Source organism: Mixophyes fleayi, chromosome 1, assembly GCF_038048845.1.
Source record: "Mixophyes fleayi isolate aMixFle1 chromosome 1, aMixFle1.hap1, whole genome shotgun sequence".
Classification (NCBI taxonomy): Eukaryota; Metazoa; Chordata; class Amphibia; order Anura; family Limnodynastidae; genus Mixophyes; species Mixophyes fleayi.
Window position 1 is genome coordinate 421,741,883 of NC_134402.1, and position 16,549 is coordinate 421,758,431.

General features: G+C 39.6%; 1 protein-coding gene across 3 annotated transcripts; it reads left to right on the top strand.

Moving 5' to 3' along the window:
- Positions 1-288: 288 nt before the first annotated feature.
- Positions 289-15,655, top strand: ZNF131 (zinc finger protein 131). Of its 3 annotated transcripts, XM_075183650.1 has the most exons (8): positions 289-394; positions 5,469-5,607; positions 7,395-7,496; positions 8,071-8,215; positions 9,286-9,640; positions 9,743-9,965; positions 11,480-11,610; positions 13,006-15,655. In XM_075183650.1, exons 2-8 carry the CDS (start codon positions 5,484-5,486, stop codon positions 13,660-13,662), a joined length of 1,737 nt encoding a protein of 578 aa, XP_075039751.1. In that variant the 5' UTR covers positions 289-394; positions 5,469-5,483; the 3' UTR covers positions 13,663-15,655. The 3 variants fall into 3 exon arrangements, with proteins under 3 accessions (XP_075039751.1, XP_075039734.1, XP_075039744.1); XM_075183633.1 differs by having other exon boundaries at positions 9,286-9,965; XM_075183643.1 differs by having other exon boundaries at positions 315-394; positions 5,482-5,607; positions 9,286-9,965.
- The last annotated feature ends 894 nt before the right edge of the window (positions 15,656-16,549 follow it).

The window sequence follows — 16,549 nt, forward strand, 5'->3', positions numbered from 1 at the left end:
CATAAAGTGTGGACTATAATAATAAGTGAAACAGAAATATTTAAAGCAGAACTTTCCCTAGAAATTAAGAGTTGGCAGATTTCCCCTCAGAGACAAGACTACTTATGTACTGTCGCTATAGGTGACTGGAAGAGCCCGAATTTCTCTCTCATACTCTATGTGACGACTTATATTCACTACACTGCTGACAATCACGTACTTCTCCCCACACACTTTCCCAATCCCACCCCCATCTCCCACATCTGTATTTTAACGGCTTTCCCGCGAGGTCAGAGGCTGCCATGACATCACTTCCCGCGCGGGGGCCGCCGGGAAGCCGAGTCGCCCGCCCTTTACCCACAGCCATCGACAGACGGGAGGAGGAGGCCGCGGGCAGCCAGTCTCACTGAGGCCGGTAAGTACCGGACACAGCGGTGCTCGGGATAGCTCCCGCCATGTGGGGTGATCGGGTTTCCCCCTCACATCAGCCGGCTAGAGGACCGAGGCTTATGAGGGGGAGATTTTAATGCGCGGTTTGATGACGTAATAACAGCTTGCGCCGCCACTGACAGGGATGAAATGATCGGCCGTCCTGCTGTGATAAACGCACGTCACGGCATTGGACTACGGTTTGTGTTGTTTACAGCTGTTTGTTGCTCCGGCGGCATGCCGGTCTCCCCTCCCCCCGTTTGTTTTGCGGGGTTCGGGATTAGGAGGAGGGCGGACAGATTAGGCCTTCCGGTTCGTATAGCTCAGCTGTGATAGGACAGGAATACAGCGTGATTTATGGGGTGACAGCCAATGGGAAGGCGGAGAGGCGAGGGCTTCGTGACGTCACGAGGAAGGTTGACAGTCTGAATACTGTCACTGGCTGTACATCTTATAAGGCTTACACGAAAAAGGGGGAATCACCAAACCAGATATAAATTATTAAGATTGTAAAGACCTGCCTCCTAATGAGAATATATATATATATATATATAATCTGTCTGTCTATCTCTAGGACACAAAAACGAGTCCTAGGGGGTGCACCCAACCCATAATCGGACAATTATCAAAAACAGGAAAAGAGAATGTGTAGTAAACAGGGCACTCCTGGGCGGTCAGAAGAAAAATAAGTAAAACTACATTTTATTAGGTATGCATTAAAATTAGGTAGGGTAATGAGCGAAATAATTGAAATAAAACATAAAGGCAAACAGTGATAAGTGAAATAAAAGTACAAACTAAGTGCACTACCCCAACTTATTCTCATAAGATGTGTATTGATAATAGCAAAAAAGGGCTACAGTGGTCCTAAATTGGGACTTAAAAAAATATACAAGTTCTTTGGTTGATAATTTAAGGTGTGTGTGTGTGTATAAGTAACACTTCACCTAATAAGCCTGAATAACAGGTTGAATACTGCAGCTAATTAAGCAAAGTACTTATGAGAATAAGTTGGGGCAGTGCCTTTAGTTTGAATTTTTATGTAGATAGAGATATATAGATAGATATAGATTTGTAAGGCGCTACAGTTCTCCGCAGGCAGTGCTGTATAGTAGGGAAAGCAGTACATGCATGAAAAAGGGACATACAAGGTAGACAAAATAAATGCAGACATGAAAACAAAGTGTATGAAGGACCCTGCTCATTAGAGAGCTTTCATTCTAATTGGAAGAGGGCACAGCTTAAAGAGGAGTAAATGTGTTTCAGAGTGGAGATTGGGATAGTTATGAGGGTGCATTAGTGTGAATAGTGTTGAAGATAAGGTCATCTTTAAAAAAAGAGATGGGTTTTCAAAGAGCATCTAAAGATTTGAAGGCAGTGGGAAAGTCTCAGCGTGATATGGAATTCCATAAGTGGTGAGAAGCACAGGAGAACTCTTGTAGGCGGAAGGGAGAGGTGATTACCAGAGAAGAACAGATCGGAGGTAGATCTAAGAAGGCGGGAGAGAAAGTATTTTGATATGAGAGTTGAGATGAATGCAGAGGTAGTATTGTTGAGGACTTGGTAGGTAAAGGTGAGTAATTTGATTCTGGAGGACACAGGGAGCCAGTGTAGGGATTTGCAAAGTGGTGAGAGAGGGATCAGTCTTGCAGCAACATTTCGGATGGATTGAAGTGTGGATATATGGGTGTCAGGAATGCCAGATAGCAGGAGGTTGCAATAATCAAGACAGGAGATGATGAGAGAATGGATAAGAGTTTTGGTAACATGTTAAGTAAGAAAAGGGCATATTCTGGCAGTGTTTTTAAGGTGGAGTCGACAAGACTGGGGAAGAGTCTGGATGTGAGGCATAAAGCAGAGGGTCCGCAAAGATAAGTAGAGAGTAGAAAACGTGTATATTAGGGGCACTCAATGATTGTTTATTTATATAAAACATACATTTTAATGATTCATTTAAAACGATAGTAGAGTCCCAAATTAGTACCTTAGTACCACTAGTAGCGAAATAAAACCAAAAATAATAACCAAAATAAATTTATTAAAAAGGCAGAACCAACTGCCTAGCCTCGCTGTGTAATTGGTATTAAAATTTCCCTAATTATATTATATCTGGGTAATATCGATCATCATGCTGTCCAGGTGTCTGGCGTAATAAGCAGATTAACCAAATCAGTGTAAACACTATTTTGAGGTGCAAGAGAGATAAACTATACCGTTACAAGCAGTTCCTATTTGCATATATATGATGTCATAAATCTAATGCAAATAGATAATATCCTCTCAATCGCACCTTATTGATAGGGAGAGAAACGATTTAATAAAGTTGAGTACATAAATGTTAAAGACAAAATCAAAACCATCATATTTTCTTCACCCGCTTATAAGATTGTTTTGTCTAAATTGTCTACTATGATAGGAGTTGGCAGCGTGATTATATTGTATCCCGTTTTACAGGACTGTAATCTCCTTTATTGCAAAGAGTACCAAAATAGCTGCTATCTAGTATCACTCCCTTGTAATATGAGTCTAATGTCCCTCTCAAGGACTACAAACAGATCCCCTATAGACAAGGCTGTGGGGTTGTATTGATTTGTCATATAATATCAGATCCCCTCTTCTATTATGGCCCCTTTATATATTGGAGCATATCTCCCTAACTTTTACAAATAGCGGCAGCATGAGTCACACATATAAGCAACACAGCGAGGCGAAAGCAGAGGGTGTAGTCCAGTGGGAGACTGAAGAAATTGTGGTGTTATTGACAGTGAGGGAGATTTGAGGGCAGGTGGTGACTCTGGCAGGAGGGAAGATAATAAGCTCTGTTTTGGACAGGGTGAACTTTAGGTAACGCTGGGACAGCAATGTGGACATGGCAGAAAGGCATTTGATTACACGAGATAGTACAGAAGGAGAGGTCAGGGGAAGAGTTAGAGGCGGGAATTCAATTGACAGCATTATTGTAAAAAGTAACGCGGCCTGCGCACTATTACCTTTATTACGGTAGTTTCAACGCCAGCTTTTTGCTCGCAGGTCCCTGAGCCGGGTTAACTTTACCGTAATAACGGAATAGAATTATCACGGCGCTACTTATGGGGGAATTGAATTCCCCCCATAGATTTGGGTGTCATTAGTGTAGAGGTGGTATTGGAGGCCGAATGACAAATTAGTGCCCCAAGAGAAGAGGTGTACAATGAAAAAAGTCAAGGGCCAAGAACAGAGCCTTGTGGGATCCCAACAGATAGTGGGAGTGGAGGCGAGGACGTACCCGAGATAGAAACATTAAAGGAGCGGTTCGATAGGTAGGAACTGAACCAGGAAAGGACTGTATCACGAAGGCCAATTGAGTGAAGGGTGTGTAGGAGAAGATGGTGATCAACTGTGTCAAAGCAGCAGAGTAGTCCAGGAGAATGAGTATGGAGAAATTACCATTAGATTTTGCAGTAAGTAGGTCATTGGTCACTTTTGTGAGAGCAGTTTCAGTGGAATGTTGCAGAGAGTGGAGAATGGAATGAGAGGAGAGAAAGTCAGACAGGTGTTTGTACACTAATCGCTCAAGTAGTTTGGAGGCAACATGGAGGAGAGAAATAGGGCGGTAATTGAAGACAGGCTGGATCGAGAGATGTTTTCTTTAAAATAGGTGAGATGAGCGCATGTTTAAAGGAAGATGGAATTGTGCCAGTGGAGAGAGACAGGTTGAAGAGGTGAATTAGAGGTGGGCATGCAGTGGAGGAGAGGGAGCGGAGTAGTTGGGAGGGAATAGGGTCGAGTGGACAGGTTTGTAGGGTGAGATAAGATGAGTGCAGAGACTTTTTATTCAGTTACTGGAGAGAATGAATTAAAGGTGGATTGGGGAGTGTAGATAAAGGTGGGTAGAGTGAGTGGAATTTGGCATGAGGAAATATCCTGTCAAATGGTGTCAATTTTGTCTTTTTTAAATAGGTAGAAAAATCATGGGCAGTGAGGTAGGAGGAGGTGCCGGTGGGCAGAGAAAGGAATTGAAGGCGGCAAAGAGACGACGTTGGTTAGAAGACTGGGTGGATATTAGAGAATTGAAGAATGTTTGTTTGGCAATTGAAAGGGCAGTGCTGTAAGATGAGGAAATCTGGATAGTAACGAGAATTCATCCAGTGGCGCTCTGCAGTGCGGGAGCACTTTTGCAGGTAGCAGGTCTGTTTGTTGGGCCAAGGCTGGGGTTTGGATCGTCGGAGACTACATGTAGTCGCTGGAGCTCAGATATTTATATTGGTGTGTATGGCACGCAAAACATAGTCAGATAATATTGGACGCAGAATTCTAAAATTCAGCAGGTGTATGGCACAACCTAAAATACATGAACTCCTAAAAGGCCGAAAGGAGTTATACCTGGGAAATGAGGGTGGTTCTGGTTGAATATAACAGTCCAAAAAAACGTTCATAAATTTTTATGTTCTCTAAAAGAGCTACTATTAATAAGACCTGTATGTTGTGTTCCCCTGAATCTTAAACATTAACTATCTCAAGTTTCTTATGTTCTGATAAGTTGCTGAAACTTGTACAGCTTTGTTTGTGGATGGTATTGGATGCTCTTCAATATTTTAGGCAGCCTCTGTCTTCAATTACTGCCCTATTTCTCTCCTCCATGTTACCTAAAAAGACCTACTGTGAACTGCATTTTGATGAGTATTATTTTCATCATTATATAAACTTTTTAAATTAATTAATTTTGTGTTTTAAACAGCAGCCAATTGCACCGATTATATTTACATTTATTGATAAAGAAAACTGCACAAAAGACTTGAAATAATTGTGCTTATTTATATATAATTACACAAACGTGTGCAGGAACTGCAAAAATAAGGCAAATACTACTGGAATCGATTTATCTTAAAGGCATTGGGGGAACTAGTGTAAATGCATCCCAAAGCTATTAAAACTATCAAATTAATAAGTTAAAAACATATTTATCTTTTCATTTATCATTATGTTGTCAATGAGGAAAATATATGTGGTAACGTGTCATTAATAATCTTTCATTCTCTACCCCTGTTGATATATTTAGTTTATTGTCCTTAACTTTCCAGATTACCTCTTTAGGTATGGAAGCTGAAGAGACGATGGGCTGCATTCAGGAATTCCCAGACCACTATAAAGTTATGATGGACAGATTAAATGAGCAGCGTGAACTTGACCAGTTTACTGACATCACTTTAATTGTGGACGGTATGTATCAGAGAACATATAGTTCATCGTAACCTACTACAGTACTCCCTTTGTACAAAATCATCTTAAAATGCAGGCCAAAGCTGGTATGATAGCCACAAGGCGCATTACAAAGAGCGTGACGTATAATGGATTTGGTATATTTTATGGGGCTGAAAAAATACCTGGTGGTAAGTGATGGTGGAACGACATAGTATTAAGTAGGGGTGTAAGTGTGGAAACGACCTTTTAAAATGGAAATGAGTAAGGAAATCTTAGTCCAGTGTCTACACATGTGATCTGGGTGTGGTGGAAAACTTTTTAGGTATGTGGCCATCTTGGATGTAACTCCTTAATTTTTAAAAAAAAATTAAAAGGATGTTACCACACTTATGGACCAAACCATGTACATATGATCTACCTCTGTTTGAAAGCACATCTTTAAAGGAAAATTGTTTTCTAGTGTTTACTTTTAAAAGTGTATATGTAATATTTTTTATTTTTTTTTAAAGCATTTTTTTGTTCTTCATTTCGTTATATAAACTTGTGTGTGTTTTTTTTGTTTTGTTTTTTTTATATAGTATACTTGGCCTGTTCCTTCGTATTTTGCTGTCTGGACTTTGTCTAACTTTATGCAAAAACTTTTTTATTGATGCCAGTAACAGCCAGATGTTACATGCAGATTGTAAAAATGAAAAAAAAAATAGACTGAAGCTACACACACAGGCAGTGATGTTTAGTGCCAACTGGGTGCAAATGTGTGTGTGTGTGTGTGTGTGTGTGTGTATGGGCCCCAAATGATCATAAAGATCCATCTGGTGGGATGATGGCTATGACCTGACAGTATGTGTATGTGGCCAGTGTCCGGCTGCACCGATGAGACCCCTAAACCTATTAGATCTATCCTATACCTACTGCACAGTGAACTATTTTACAATAGATCCAGTGAAAAGTCTGATTGCATGGATATTGCATAAACAACAACCCAGACCATCAACTATTGGTTTCTGTTTATGGCTAATCATTTGTTTTCTTACTACATCTATATGCACATACTGGTGTAATTATTTTTAGACAAATCTGTTTCCATTGTGATATCTGTGTATAGGAGCAAAGACCAGAGTAAGGGAGGATGTAATTATAGAACAGAAGCGGTGGAGTGTGACCGGGTTGGTGATAGGATTGCAGTAGTGGAGAGTTCTGGATTGATGGAGACAGAAGAATCCAGGAGCTTGATAGAGAAGGATGTTTGACAATATTATGTCTATGGGTCATAGTGTAGGGGAAATTGCACAGCGAGAGTGCAGTTTGGATGTGGCAGGAAGAGGGCTCTGGTCCTCCTGCTACAAAGGTGTTGTATGGTGGAGGTGTTATTTGACAGCTGCATCAGGTGAGTTTTCCCCATTCAGTTGTTAATGACGGGGTGATCTCTGACATCTTGCTGGCATTTCAAGCCTATTGCTTTTGAATTCCGTATGCAAATGAGACAGGGAACTGATTAGTCAGCATTCTGCTCTTACATGTAAGGTTCGTAATGTAAAATTTATTCTTGCTTATATAGCACCAAAATATTCCGCAGCTCTGAATATAAAATGAATAACAAAAGGTTAGAGGGCCCTGCTCACTAGAGATTTCAATCAAATACATTTCATATTTAATGTACCTTTTTAAGTACAAATATCTTAGGGGTGTGATTCACTTTAATACTATATAATCTCGCTAACCATTTAATTATGTCGTTCACAAATTATATACATTTCATTAATCTCTGTGTGACAATTCTTTTCTTTCAAATTCTTTATGTCCAGGGCACCAGTTCAAGGCCCACAAAGCTGTCCTTGCTGCCTGCAGTCATTTCTTCTACAAATTCTTCCAGGATTTCACTGAGGAACCCTTGGTAGAAATTGAAGGTATTTACTGCTTTAATTTGAAAAAAAAATCCTATCCTGTTTAATGTAAAATATAACACTAGAGCAGTGATGGGCAACATGCAGCCCTCCCAGCTCCTTCCTGCCTTATTGTTAGATTTGGTTTTGTTTGTAACACTTATTTAACATGCCTGCTGATATGTTTTTACAGATAGGTGGCTCTTTATTGTTTTAAATTATTACCGATATTAAGGTTACTGTGCAGTCCTTTTGTAGGTTAGTGCGCACTTTGGACCCCAAAGTGTATCCGGTTGCCCATCACTGTACTAGACAGTCCTTATATGTTCAAATGATTCCTTTACTACAAAGAACATCCATGGTTCCAAAGGCACTCCCTCCCCTATTCAATGGTGGATGGCAGCTCTATCCTATGATCCAAACTGATAATTCATAAAGGCTTATCTAAAGCAATGTCTGGATCAGTTCAGATACTACACTAGAGGACACTTTTCCATTCTTTATTCTTCCTGTTTTATGTAAACTAATACATTATATATAATCCTAGCTTCATGTATACATGGAGATACATATGAGTCTTTAATTCTTTTAACTACAGGTGTAAGTAATGTAGCTTTCCGGCATCTGATAGAATTCACATACACTGCAAAGCTGATGTTACAAGGTGAGGAGGAGGCCAGCGATATCTATAAAGCAGCCGAGTATCTACAGATGCATGAGGCCATTAAAGCACTTGAGTTCAGGTACGTCATGGTGCATATGTGTCACCTGTCTTCTCGTTTGTTTTTCATCTATATTCTCCATTGTAAAACATTTATTAGCCACGAGGTCTGGTTATGGCAACATATTCCGCAGCACTGTATAGTCGTAACAAGCCATAAATAAGTGAGATTTGAGTGCTGTCTTAGGGTCCTATAGATGCATAATGGACAATCAAAAGCAATTCCAAATAAATTAAACAGAAACTTTAAAGGGCTCCACCCAAAACATAAAATCTAGTATTGGGTGGAGTTTACTATGGTAATGTTATATCCAGAGTTTTGCATACCTGTGACGTTTTCCCAACCTGACCCTTCCCTAAAAGCCTCAAACAGTTGTGTGCTACTCTTTTCAAACTGGTTGTGGTGTTAACAATGTTCCTCCCCTATGTACTTTCCATTTTCAATGTGAAGTACACAAGGGAGGGGATTTAACTACTCTATTAGTGCTCAACCATTTATAGCAAAGTCCCAAATCTACTTGTGCCATATTTATTGGGCCCTCAAGAATTGTGGTTCTCAAAAATATTACATATGTGACCCCCCTTCAGTATAATGCTGCCTGTTTGAAATGGCCATGAAGAGCATCATTGCATAATCGGGGGCTTCAGGGAATCCCAGCAGATAACGTGAATGGAGCATCAGAGATTTTTTGGGGATGGTGTTTTATTTTTATGGTGAAAACCATGTTATGTTTATCATCCTTTATTTCTAAAGTGCTGACTTAATACTCTATGCTTTACATTGAGGGGATAATGACACCCAAAAATTACATACAATGACATGAAATAATGGCCTTGCCGAAATGAATTTACAATCCAAGCTTACATGTTAAGGTAATTTACACATCCTTTTCATACGTCATTGTCCTTATTTCTGCCATTCTATTGTACAAAAACGTTGTAAACATCAGACTTGCACATACAATTGTGATAATGGCTATATTCAGTCTCCTGTGTTCATACTGTGCATATAACTAGTTGGTTAGGGAGAGCAGCTTGCTGTCGGTTTTCCTGGGATCTTTCTCTTCATTCTGGATGTACATTGTTTTCTAGGAGCAAAGAGACCATATTAATTGAAGATAAATCTGAAGAGGAAGAAAGCATTAAAAAGTGGAAGATTTCCGATACCACCAACGTGATCACTGAGACCATGCCCTCTTCAGACGGAGAACCAGTGGAAATTGAAGTTGAAATAGCCGAAGGAACTATTGAATTGGAAGACAACATGGAGACTCTTGAAGCAGTGGCTTCACATGAACAGTCCGTAAAATACATCCAGAGTACTGGCACATCAGATGACTCTGCCCTTGCCCTCCTGGCAGACATTACCAGCAAATACCGCCAAGGAGAAAGAAAAAGGCATTTGCAGGAAGACAGTGCTAACGAAAGCGATGCTGCCAGCAAACAGGTAGAAGGCATTGAAATTATGGAAGTTCATCTGTCACATGTCAACAACATGTTCCATTGTCAGAAATGTAATCGTTCATTTAAATTGTTTTACCATTTAAAGGAACACATGAAATCACACTCTGCTGACAATTTTAAGTGTGAAATATGCAATAAAAGCTATGTGCGCGAGATTGCTTGGAAACAACATCTAACCTGCTACCACCTAGAGGAAAGCGGAGCCAGCAAAAGGCCGAGACCAGGCAAAAAAATCCATGTCTGTCAGTACTGCGATAAACAATTTGATCACTTTGGACATTTTAAAGAGCACCTGCGGAAGCATACAGGTAACCTTCACTATATAGTCTTGTGCACTATTGTCCAGCAGAGGGCAGCATTCAACAAATGTAGCTAAATTGCTTCATCCTCTGGGAGGCTGCTTTGATATGTGCAAGTACTGGCTTCTAAAGCTGCTTATTGCATGGACAATGGTTCTCTATAGGAGGGTTTCTTAACCTGTGTAATGTGTACAACCTGACCTATCTCAAATAGAGTCAAGGGGTACTTCCACCTGTTAAACTACAACTCCAATATCTGTGTAATATACAGTGATCCCTTTTTGAAACAGAAATGTAAAGCACAGGTCAAAACTGGTGTTGTGGCAAATGTGACTTCTAGTGGAATTAACACCTTTCAATGCATTTTTGTAATAAAATACCCAATGGTAAGTTAGGGTGAAATAAAGAAGAAGTAAAAGGAGAGCGCACTGTGTTTTATAATTTATTAAAACATGCTAAACAAATTAAATGGGTATTTTAAACCATTAAACACACAAGGGGTTGCTTTGTAAAATGTATAAATATTCGGGGGATACTACACAGTCCGTGATACTTGGTAAACATTTACTGTAATGTTTGTGTCCTGCTCTACTGCATAGAGATAGTGACATGTGGTGGGCCTTAGACGTAACTGTATCCCGCAAAGACTGCCTGTTCTTTGTGCATGAATCCACTCTAAGGGATGTAAAATATGAAACCAGTATTTTTGCCAGATGAAAGAAACCTTTGTCATTTTATTCCTCTACATAAAGATACAGGGAAAGGGGCCACATTTTACTATTAAAAGCTCTTCAGTCTTTCTCTCATCTGTATACTATGGCACTGGCTTTATGGCGAGTTGGCAACGAAGGTGGGGGAGAGAAAGTTGGAGGAACAGGAAGCATTTTGGGGCACAAATGGCCGGTACAACCTTTTGTTAGGTTTGTTTTGTTTTTGTTTTTTTATACTGAACAATAAAATTCACCATTAAAAAAACACTGTTATGATTTAAGCAGAATACACCTTATGAATGTAACTCCTTTCCTGATCTAATTTATACTTATTTTGTCTGTCTTAAATTCATTCATTTATTTACTTAAAACACTGTTGATTGTATGCTGCAGTTTGCAATGAATATATATATATATATATATATATATATATATATATATATATATTGGAGCAGTCTGCTCGTAATAGTTAGTACTATGACTGCAAGATAAGGCACATAGTCTATTGCCCCCTCTCACTTAGCCAAAACCTGTCCTAATTCCCAATCTGTAATATGCTTGCATTGACAAATGAGCACCTTGTTGTGTTATTGCACTCCAGTATATATATCATTGTTCTCCTAATTACTGTGTGATACAAGTGCCTCTGTTTAAACTTGAAAGGAAAAGACACCACAAAATGCCCATCTTTCTTGGCCCTTAGGATAAAAAAAAATCAAATCGAGAAAAATGTTATACTTTTTGTTTGTTTTGATATTTCCAAACTACAGTATTTCATGTAATCTGCCATTTTATTTTTGTTTTGTTATCAAGGAGAAAAACCGTTTGAATGTCCGAACTGTCACGAGCATTTTGCTAGGAACAGTACTCTGAAATGCCACTTATCTGCCTGTCAGTATGGTGTCGGTGCGAAGAAGGGAAGGAAGAAGTTGTATGAATGTCAGGTAAGTACACAATAGGGCACCTCACGTTTGTTTGTTTTCATTTAATGGTTAAAAGTGCCACAAGGTAAATGAACATCTACATAGTAATCTAATTTTCATAGCACATAAATATACTCCTCGGCTTATTACACTATTTGAGGATGCAGGAAGCTTCATTGGTTTGGAATTCATTATCTTATAGGTTCTTTTTTTTAAATCTAGCATAAAACTACTGTGTGTGGGGGCTTCTACCAACAGTGGCAGAAAATAGTAATCCTCAAACGGATTTTAATTGTAGCTGAAAATGCAAATATCCTTTTGGTGGGTGGGTGTCAGTGTGGTCACCTGACACCCACTGACTCATGCAGAATGTCCAGCTTTAAAGGGTAACTGCACTCAAAAATGATGTTCCCCAACTGGAATAACTCCTAGTACTTCTGGATGACATTACCTGTTATGGGGATGGAATTACACTGTAGCTGCTATTTGACAGGTAGGCTGTGAATAACTCTCCCCTTTAGGAACAATCTGTTCAGTTCACATTTTGTTAAATGGCAGTAACAGTATTGAGCCTTCCGCAGCAAGTATCGGGAATTATTTCAGTAAATTGTAGTAATCGGCATAATGACTTTAATTATGCCTCAGTTTGAGTTTTACTATTGCATACCTGTCTTGTCCATTCCATTAATGTGTCAGATCTTCCTTATTCCATATACCTGGTAGGATTGTTGTACTTCAGACTTAGCGTTCTTTCATCCAATCAGGGGACACTGCAACCATGGGTGTAGAGTCTGTTCCAGAACATAGGTGCTTGCTTTGGATTCTGCACATATTCAGAAAGCTCCTTTGCCTCTATGTTCCCACTACTCAGGGAACATCAGTTTCTACTAGGAGTAAGGGCACTTCTGCACATGGCTGCCTAGCGCAGCTTTATTTATTTTACTTCTTTAACTATTTCAACGTAGCTACAGCAGCAGCATTCTCCTCACTGGGAGAAATCAGTTGACAGCAGGCGGAGGTGGAGCTGTTACTGACTTCTCGGCATCCATCCTACCCTGACCTGATCAGGGGAAGGCTCCAGAGGGGAAATTTGACCACTACCAATGGAGGTAGTAATCTGGGGACCCGGTGCTGCTAGTGCCGCTGGGCGCTATATCGTAGCAGTGCTTCCACCACCCCCTTTGTCTGCCGAATCCTGTTCTTCCTTCTTATATTAGAAGTAACTCCTTTCAGAATGTGGTACCTACATTTAAATTTGTAACCACTTTTGTGGAGATTTTGTTCATGCAGTGACTCTTAAAGGTGCTTTCACCTATGCTGTACACAGCGTGTGTTTTAGAATTAACACGCGTACTCTGTAAGGTAAGAAAGGAAAAGTCCTATTTTTGGTTTTAACATGAATTTCCTTGTTTCCAGGTCTGCAACAGTGTCTTCAATTGCTGGGATCAGTTTAAAGATCATCTGGTTCTTCACACGGGAGACAAGCCCAACCACTGTACGCTGTGTGATTTATGGTTCATGCAAGGCAGTGAGTTAAGGAAACACCTACGTGACACACATAACATTTCGGAGAGAATAGTGACCGAGGTGGTTCTTCCATCCGACTCTGTGGAAACGGAGTCTGTTTCTTCAATGGCGTTTGTGGAGCAGGTAGAACAAGTCCATGTAGTGCCAGTAGATCAAGTTATACAAGTGCAAGTTGATCCTCCACAGCTAACGGTAGGTCACTTGCACCAAGATCTCTTGGAAGTGAACCAAGTGAAAGGCACGCACATATTGGATCTACAGACACAGGTGCACATGGGTCACATAGAAGTGGAACATCTTCAGATAGACCCTGGTACGGAGGTTCACGTGGAGGAAGTACATGTTGAACATGTAAATCAGATACATATGGAAGAGGTTGAAGCAGAACTTCTGGATGATTCCAATATTCAGCATATTGAGCATACTATTGAAGAAGAGTCCTGCCAGCAGGAGGAAGCAGAACTACATCAAATCGTCCACACAGGAACTGAGAACTTACAAATCAGGCAGATAGAGATGACACACATAGAAGCTACAGCTGAGTAGGACATTGCACTGAGTGCTACTAAAATAAACAATCTACTTACATTCTACGAAGCTGACTATCCAGCTCCATGTGGCATTAAAGAGAGGCGTTATTTTGACAGTGTACACAGGAAAATGAATCGCTAAAACCATTAGATATTTCTTTCTTAAAGTATAGAGTTTTCTCTTAAAGAAAGAAGTCTCTTGTGTTTCTCTATTATACAGAGCTTATGCGCAGTAAAGGTGATTTATTACATTGTTCAATCCGATCCACTGAAATAATATACAAACTAGAGAGACATTATCAGTGGTGCAGATATCTCTAGTTTTAAAGACCCATAAAGGTAACTTAAATATAAAGGGTAATTTGAATTAAAATTTACTGTTCACCTCCCAGCATGATCTGCAGGTTAGTAGAGCCTGTTGGGAGTTGTAGTTTAAAAACTGCATTAGAGACTTCTATCTCCAGGAATAATAATATGTTTAACTAGAGAATAAAAGAGAGCTCTGCTAATTTAGGCCTGAATGATTTACTGCACCTCTGAATAGTAGTGTTTTGTCTAATGTCTTATGTCAACCCTTTTTCACACAATAACAAGTGAAAGGACCAAAGCGTTATTCTTTCCTGATCAGAATTTCACAGTGTACTTAGAAATCTGTCTGTTAGATGTCCTGACGTGAAGTCAAACCCACTTTATGAGAAGCCATTATCAGTGATGAGTGAGGCATGGGGGCTGACCAGAATGCAGTATACATGATTCTTGCAGTTTGACTTTTTATTTAATATGCAATTGTAGTTAAGGCAAAAAGAAATTATGACCTCTGTTAATCTATCTTCCAGAGCAAACTTCAGCATATGGTGCAAATGGTCAAATGCATGTATATTTAATATATAAAGCCTACACAAACCCTTGTAAGCGGTGCATAATTTATGTCTGGACTCTTTAGTAGCCAGAGTTAAACATCCATACTGCATACAAATTGCACAATGTTTTAAGTATGTGTCCATACCTTTACTTATTTATATACTACTCATTTACATTTTTTTTTACTTTGCATAACCTTTTGATGTTTTCTAAAAAGTGCATCATTGCTGGTAAAAATCACTGCGCAGTTATTAAAATGTTCTCCTCAATGCACATTAGGCAGATAAAGATTTAGTTGTTTAATAAATAAAAGATAGTAGTATTATTTATATTGGAGAGCGAAAAGAGTGACCTGGTTGTGAGACTAAGCCCTCCTTGCCACTAAGACGGAGTAAACAATTACATGATCCATCGTGTGTAAACTAAGTACAGTGCTCCTTCTTTATAATGCCAGCTTAAAACGGATGCCATTGTTGTTTATAGGAAGAGTCATGTTATAAACATTGTGTCATATCATGGATTTAGTGTGCATTTATATAACAGGTGGCAAACAAGGGGATGAAGAGGGAGTACTGTATTATTTTAGATATTGCTTTAGAATGCGCCTATTGTTTAAAGTGTACCTGGAGCCTCCACTTACTGGATGCAGCTATTGTGTCTTAATGATGTCTTTAATTTTCATTGACTTTGGTTCTGCCCAGAAAACGGCTGCCTCCACTGCAACTAAACAATGGGTGCGCCTTAATCCTATACATTTGGTTTCCTCTGATACAGGCAGTACTGTTTTCTACCTTGTTACATCTGAGAAGAATGGCATTGCAGGGAAAGCCAAGATTCCATACAGCCATCCGTTTTGTCATTAAAAAGTATTGTAAACTGTTTGCAAAGCATCTTTATTTGCAAGTTATATTGTTTAAAATTTCCTGTAGATACAGTGTACAAAGTATCAGGCTCCTATTTTGTGGCGAAAGCGTGTTTTTGTTTGTGTTTTTTTTGTTGTTTTTTTTTTACTACACTTTATGTATGTTTGCTAGGTTATGAGATCTTCAAGCCATAACATATACCAGAGCTAAGGAAAAATGGGTTTAATAAGAAGATTGTAAATATTTTAATGAAACTGGATAATAAAATAATACCACCACATGAAATTCTTTGCCTACAGCATAATTTAAAATTATTTTAAAGCAACTTTTATTGTGGGCAGAACTCTGCATTGCTGTGCCCCATTGCAAAGTTTTGGGGTCTGTGCCTCCCTGTTCTGCTCTCTGAGAAGGGGCTTCTGAGCATGCGCAGCCAGACCATGCGCTTGCCTGAAGAGCGGGGCTCTGCTCTTTTCAGATACCCATGGGAGATGATGTGGGGACCCTCAGAGGGGGGAGGGGGGGCAGCACTGGGATTGCTGCGTTCTCCTCACCCTGTCTTGTAGAGGCTGCACCCCTGCTCCACCGACTAATAAATTATAAAACTATATGTGGTTTATAGCTTCCCTGCCTGATGAGTAGAAAGGTGGAAGTCCCATTTTGTTTCCTGTACACATGCTTCTAAAAATAATTTAAGCCATACACCGTGCTGCCACCTTAAGTGAATTCTCAATTTTGAGGATTTTGTTTTCAGCCTCTGTATAATTTAGACAGCAATACTAGAGTTACAATTTTGGGTAATTTTATCTGTGAAGCAATTGAGATTTTAGAAGCCGAGATTTTAAAAAAATGACCACTATTTTAAGGTATGCCGTGTGTGTATGTAGCCAACTTCCTGAAACTGCAGCTATCTTCTGGGTTAAGGTGGCTGTAGTGGGTCCCCTTTCTACAGCCGACCCACTCTACCACATCACAAACCAATGTCATCTGGTTGGAACTGAGTAACCCAAATACATTTTCAGTATGGGCAGGCCCACTAAAGACAGCGGCAGTTGCAGGAAAGTAGGTGACATATATGTGTGACTTAAATGTGGAATACGGTTTATTTTGCAAATGTAACTCCCATAAAGAAAAGTTTGCCTGTTAACCTGTGATTGGGTGTCCTGATAAACTTCAGGAGCC

Bases quoted from the DNA above. Each gene is read 5' to 3' on its own strand.
- ZNF131 (XM_075183633.1), top strand. From the start codon at position 5,484: ATGGAAGCTGAAGAGACGATGGGCTGCATTCAGGAATTCCCAGACCAC. The intron at 8,216-9,285 runs GTACGTCATGGT...ATTGTTTTCTAG, and splicing joins ATTAAAGCACTTGAGTTCAG to GAGCAAAGAGACCATATTAA. The intron at 9,966-11,479 runs GTAACCTTCACT...TTTGTTATCAAG, and splicing joins GCACCTGCGGAAGCATACAG to GAGAAAAACCGTTTGAATGT.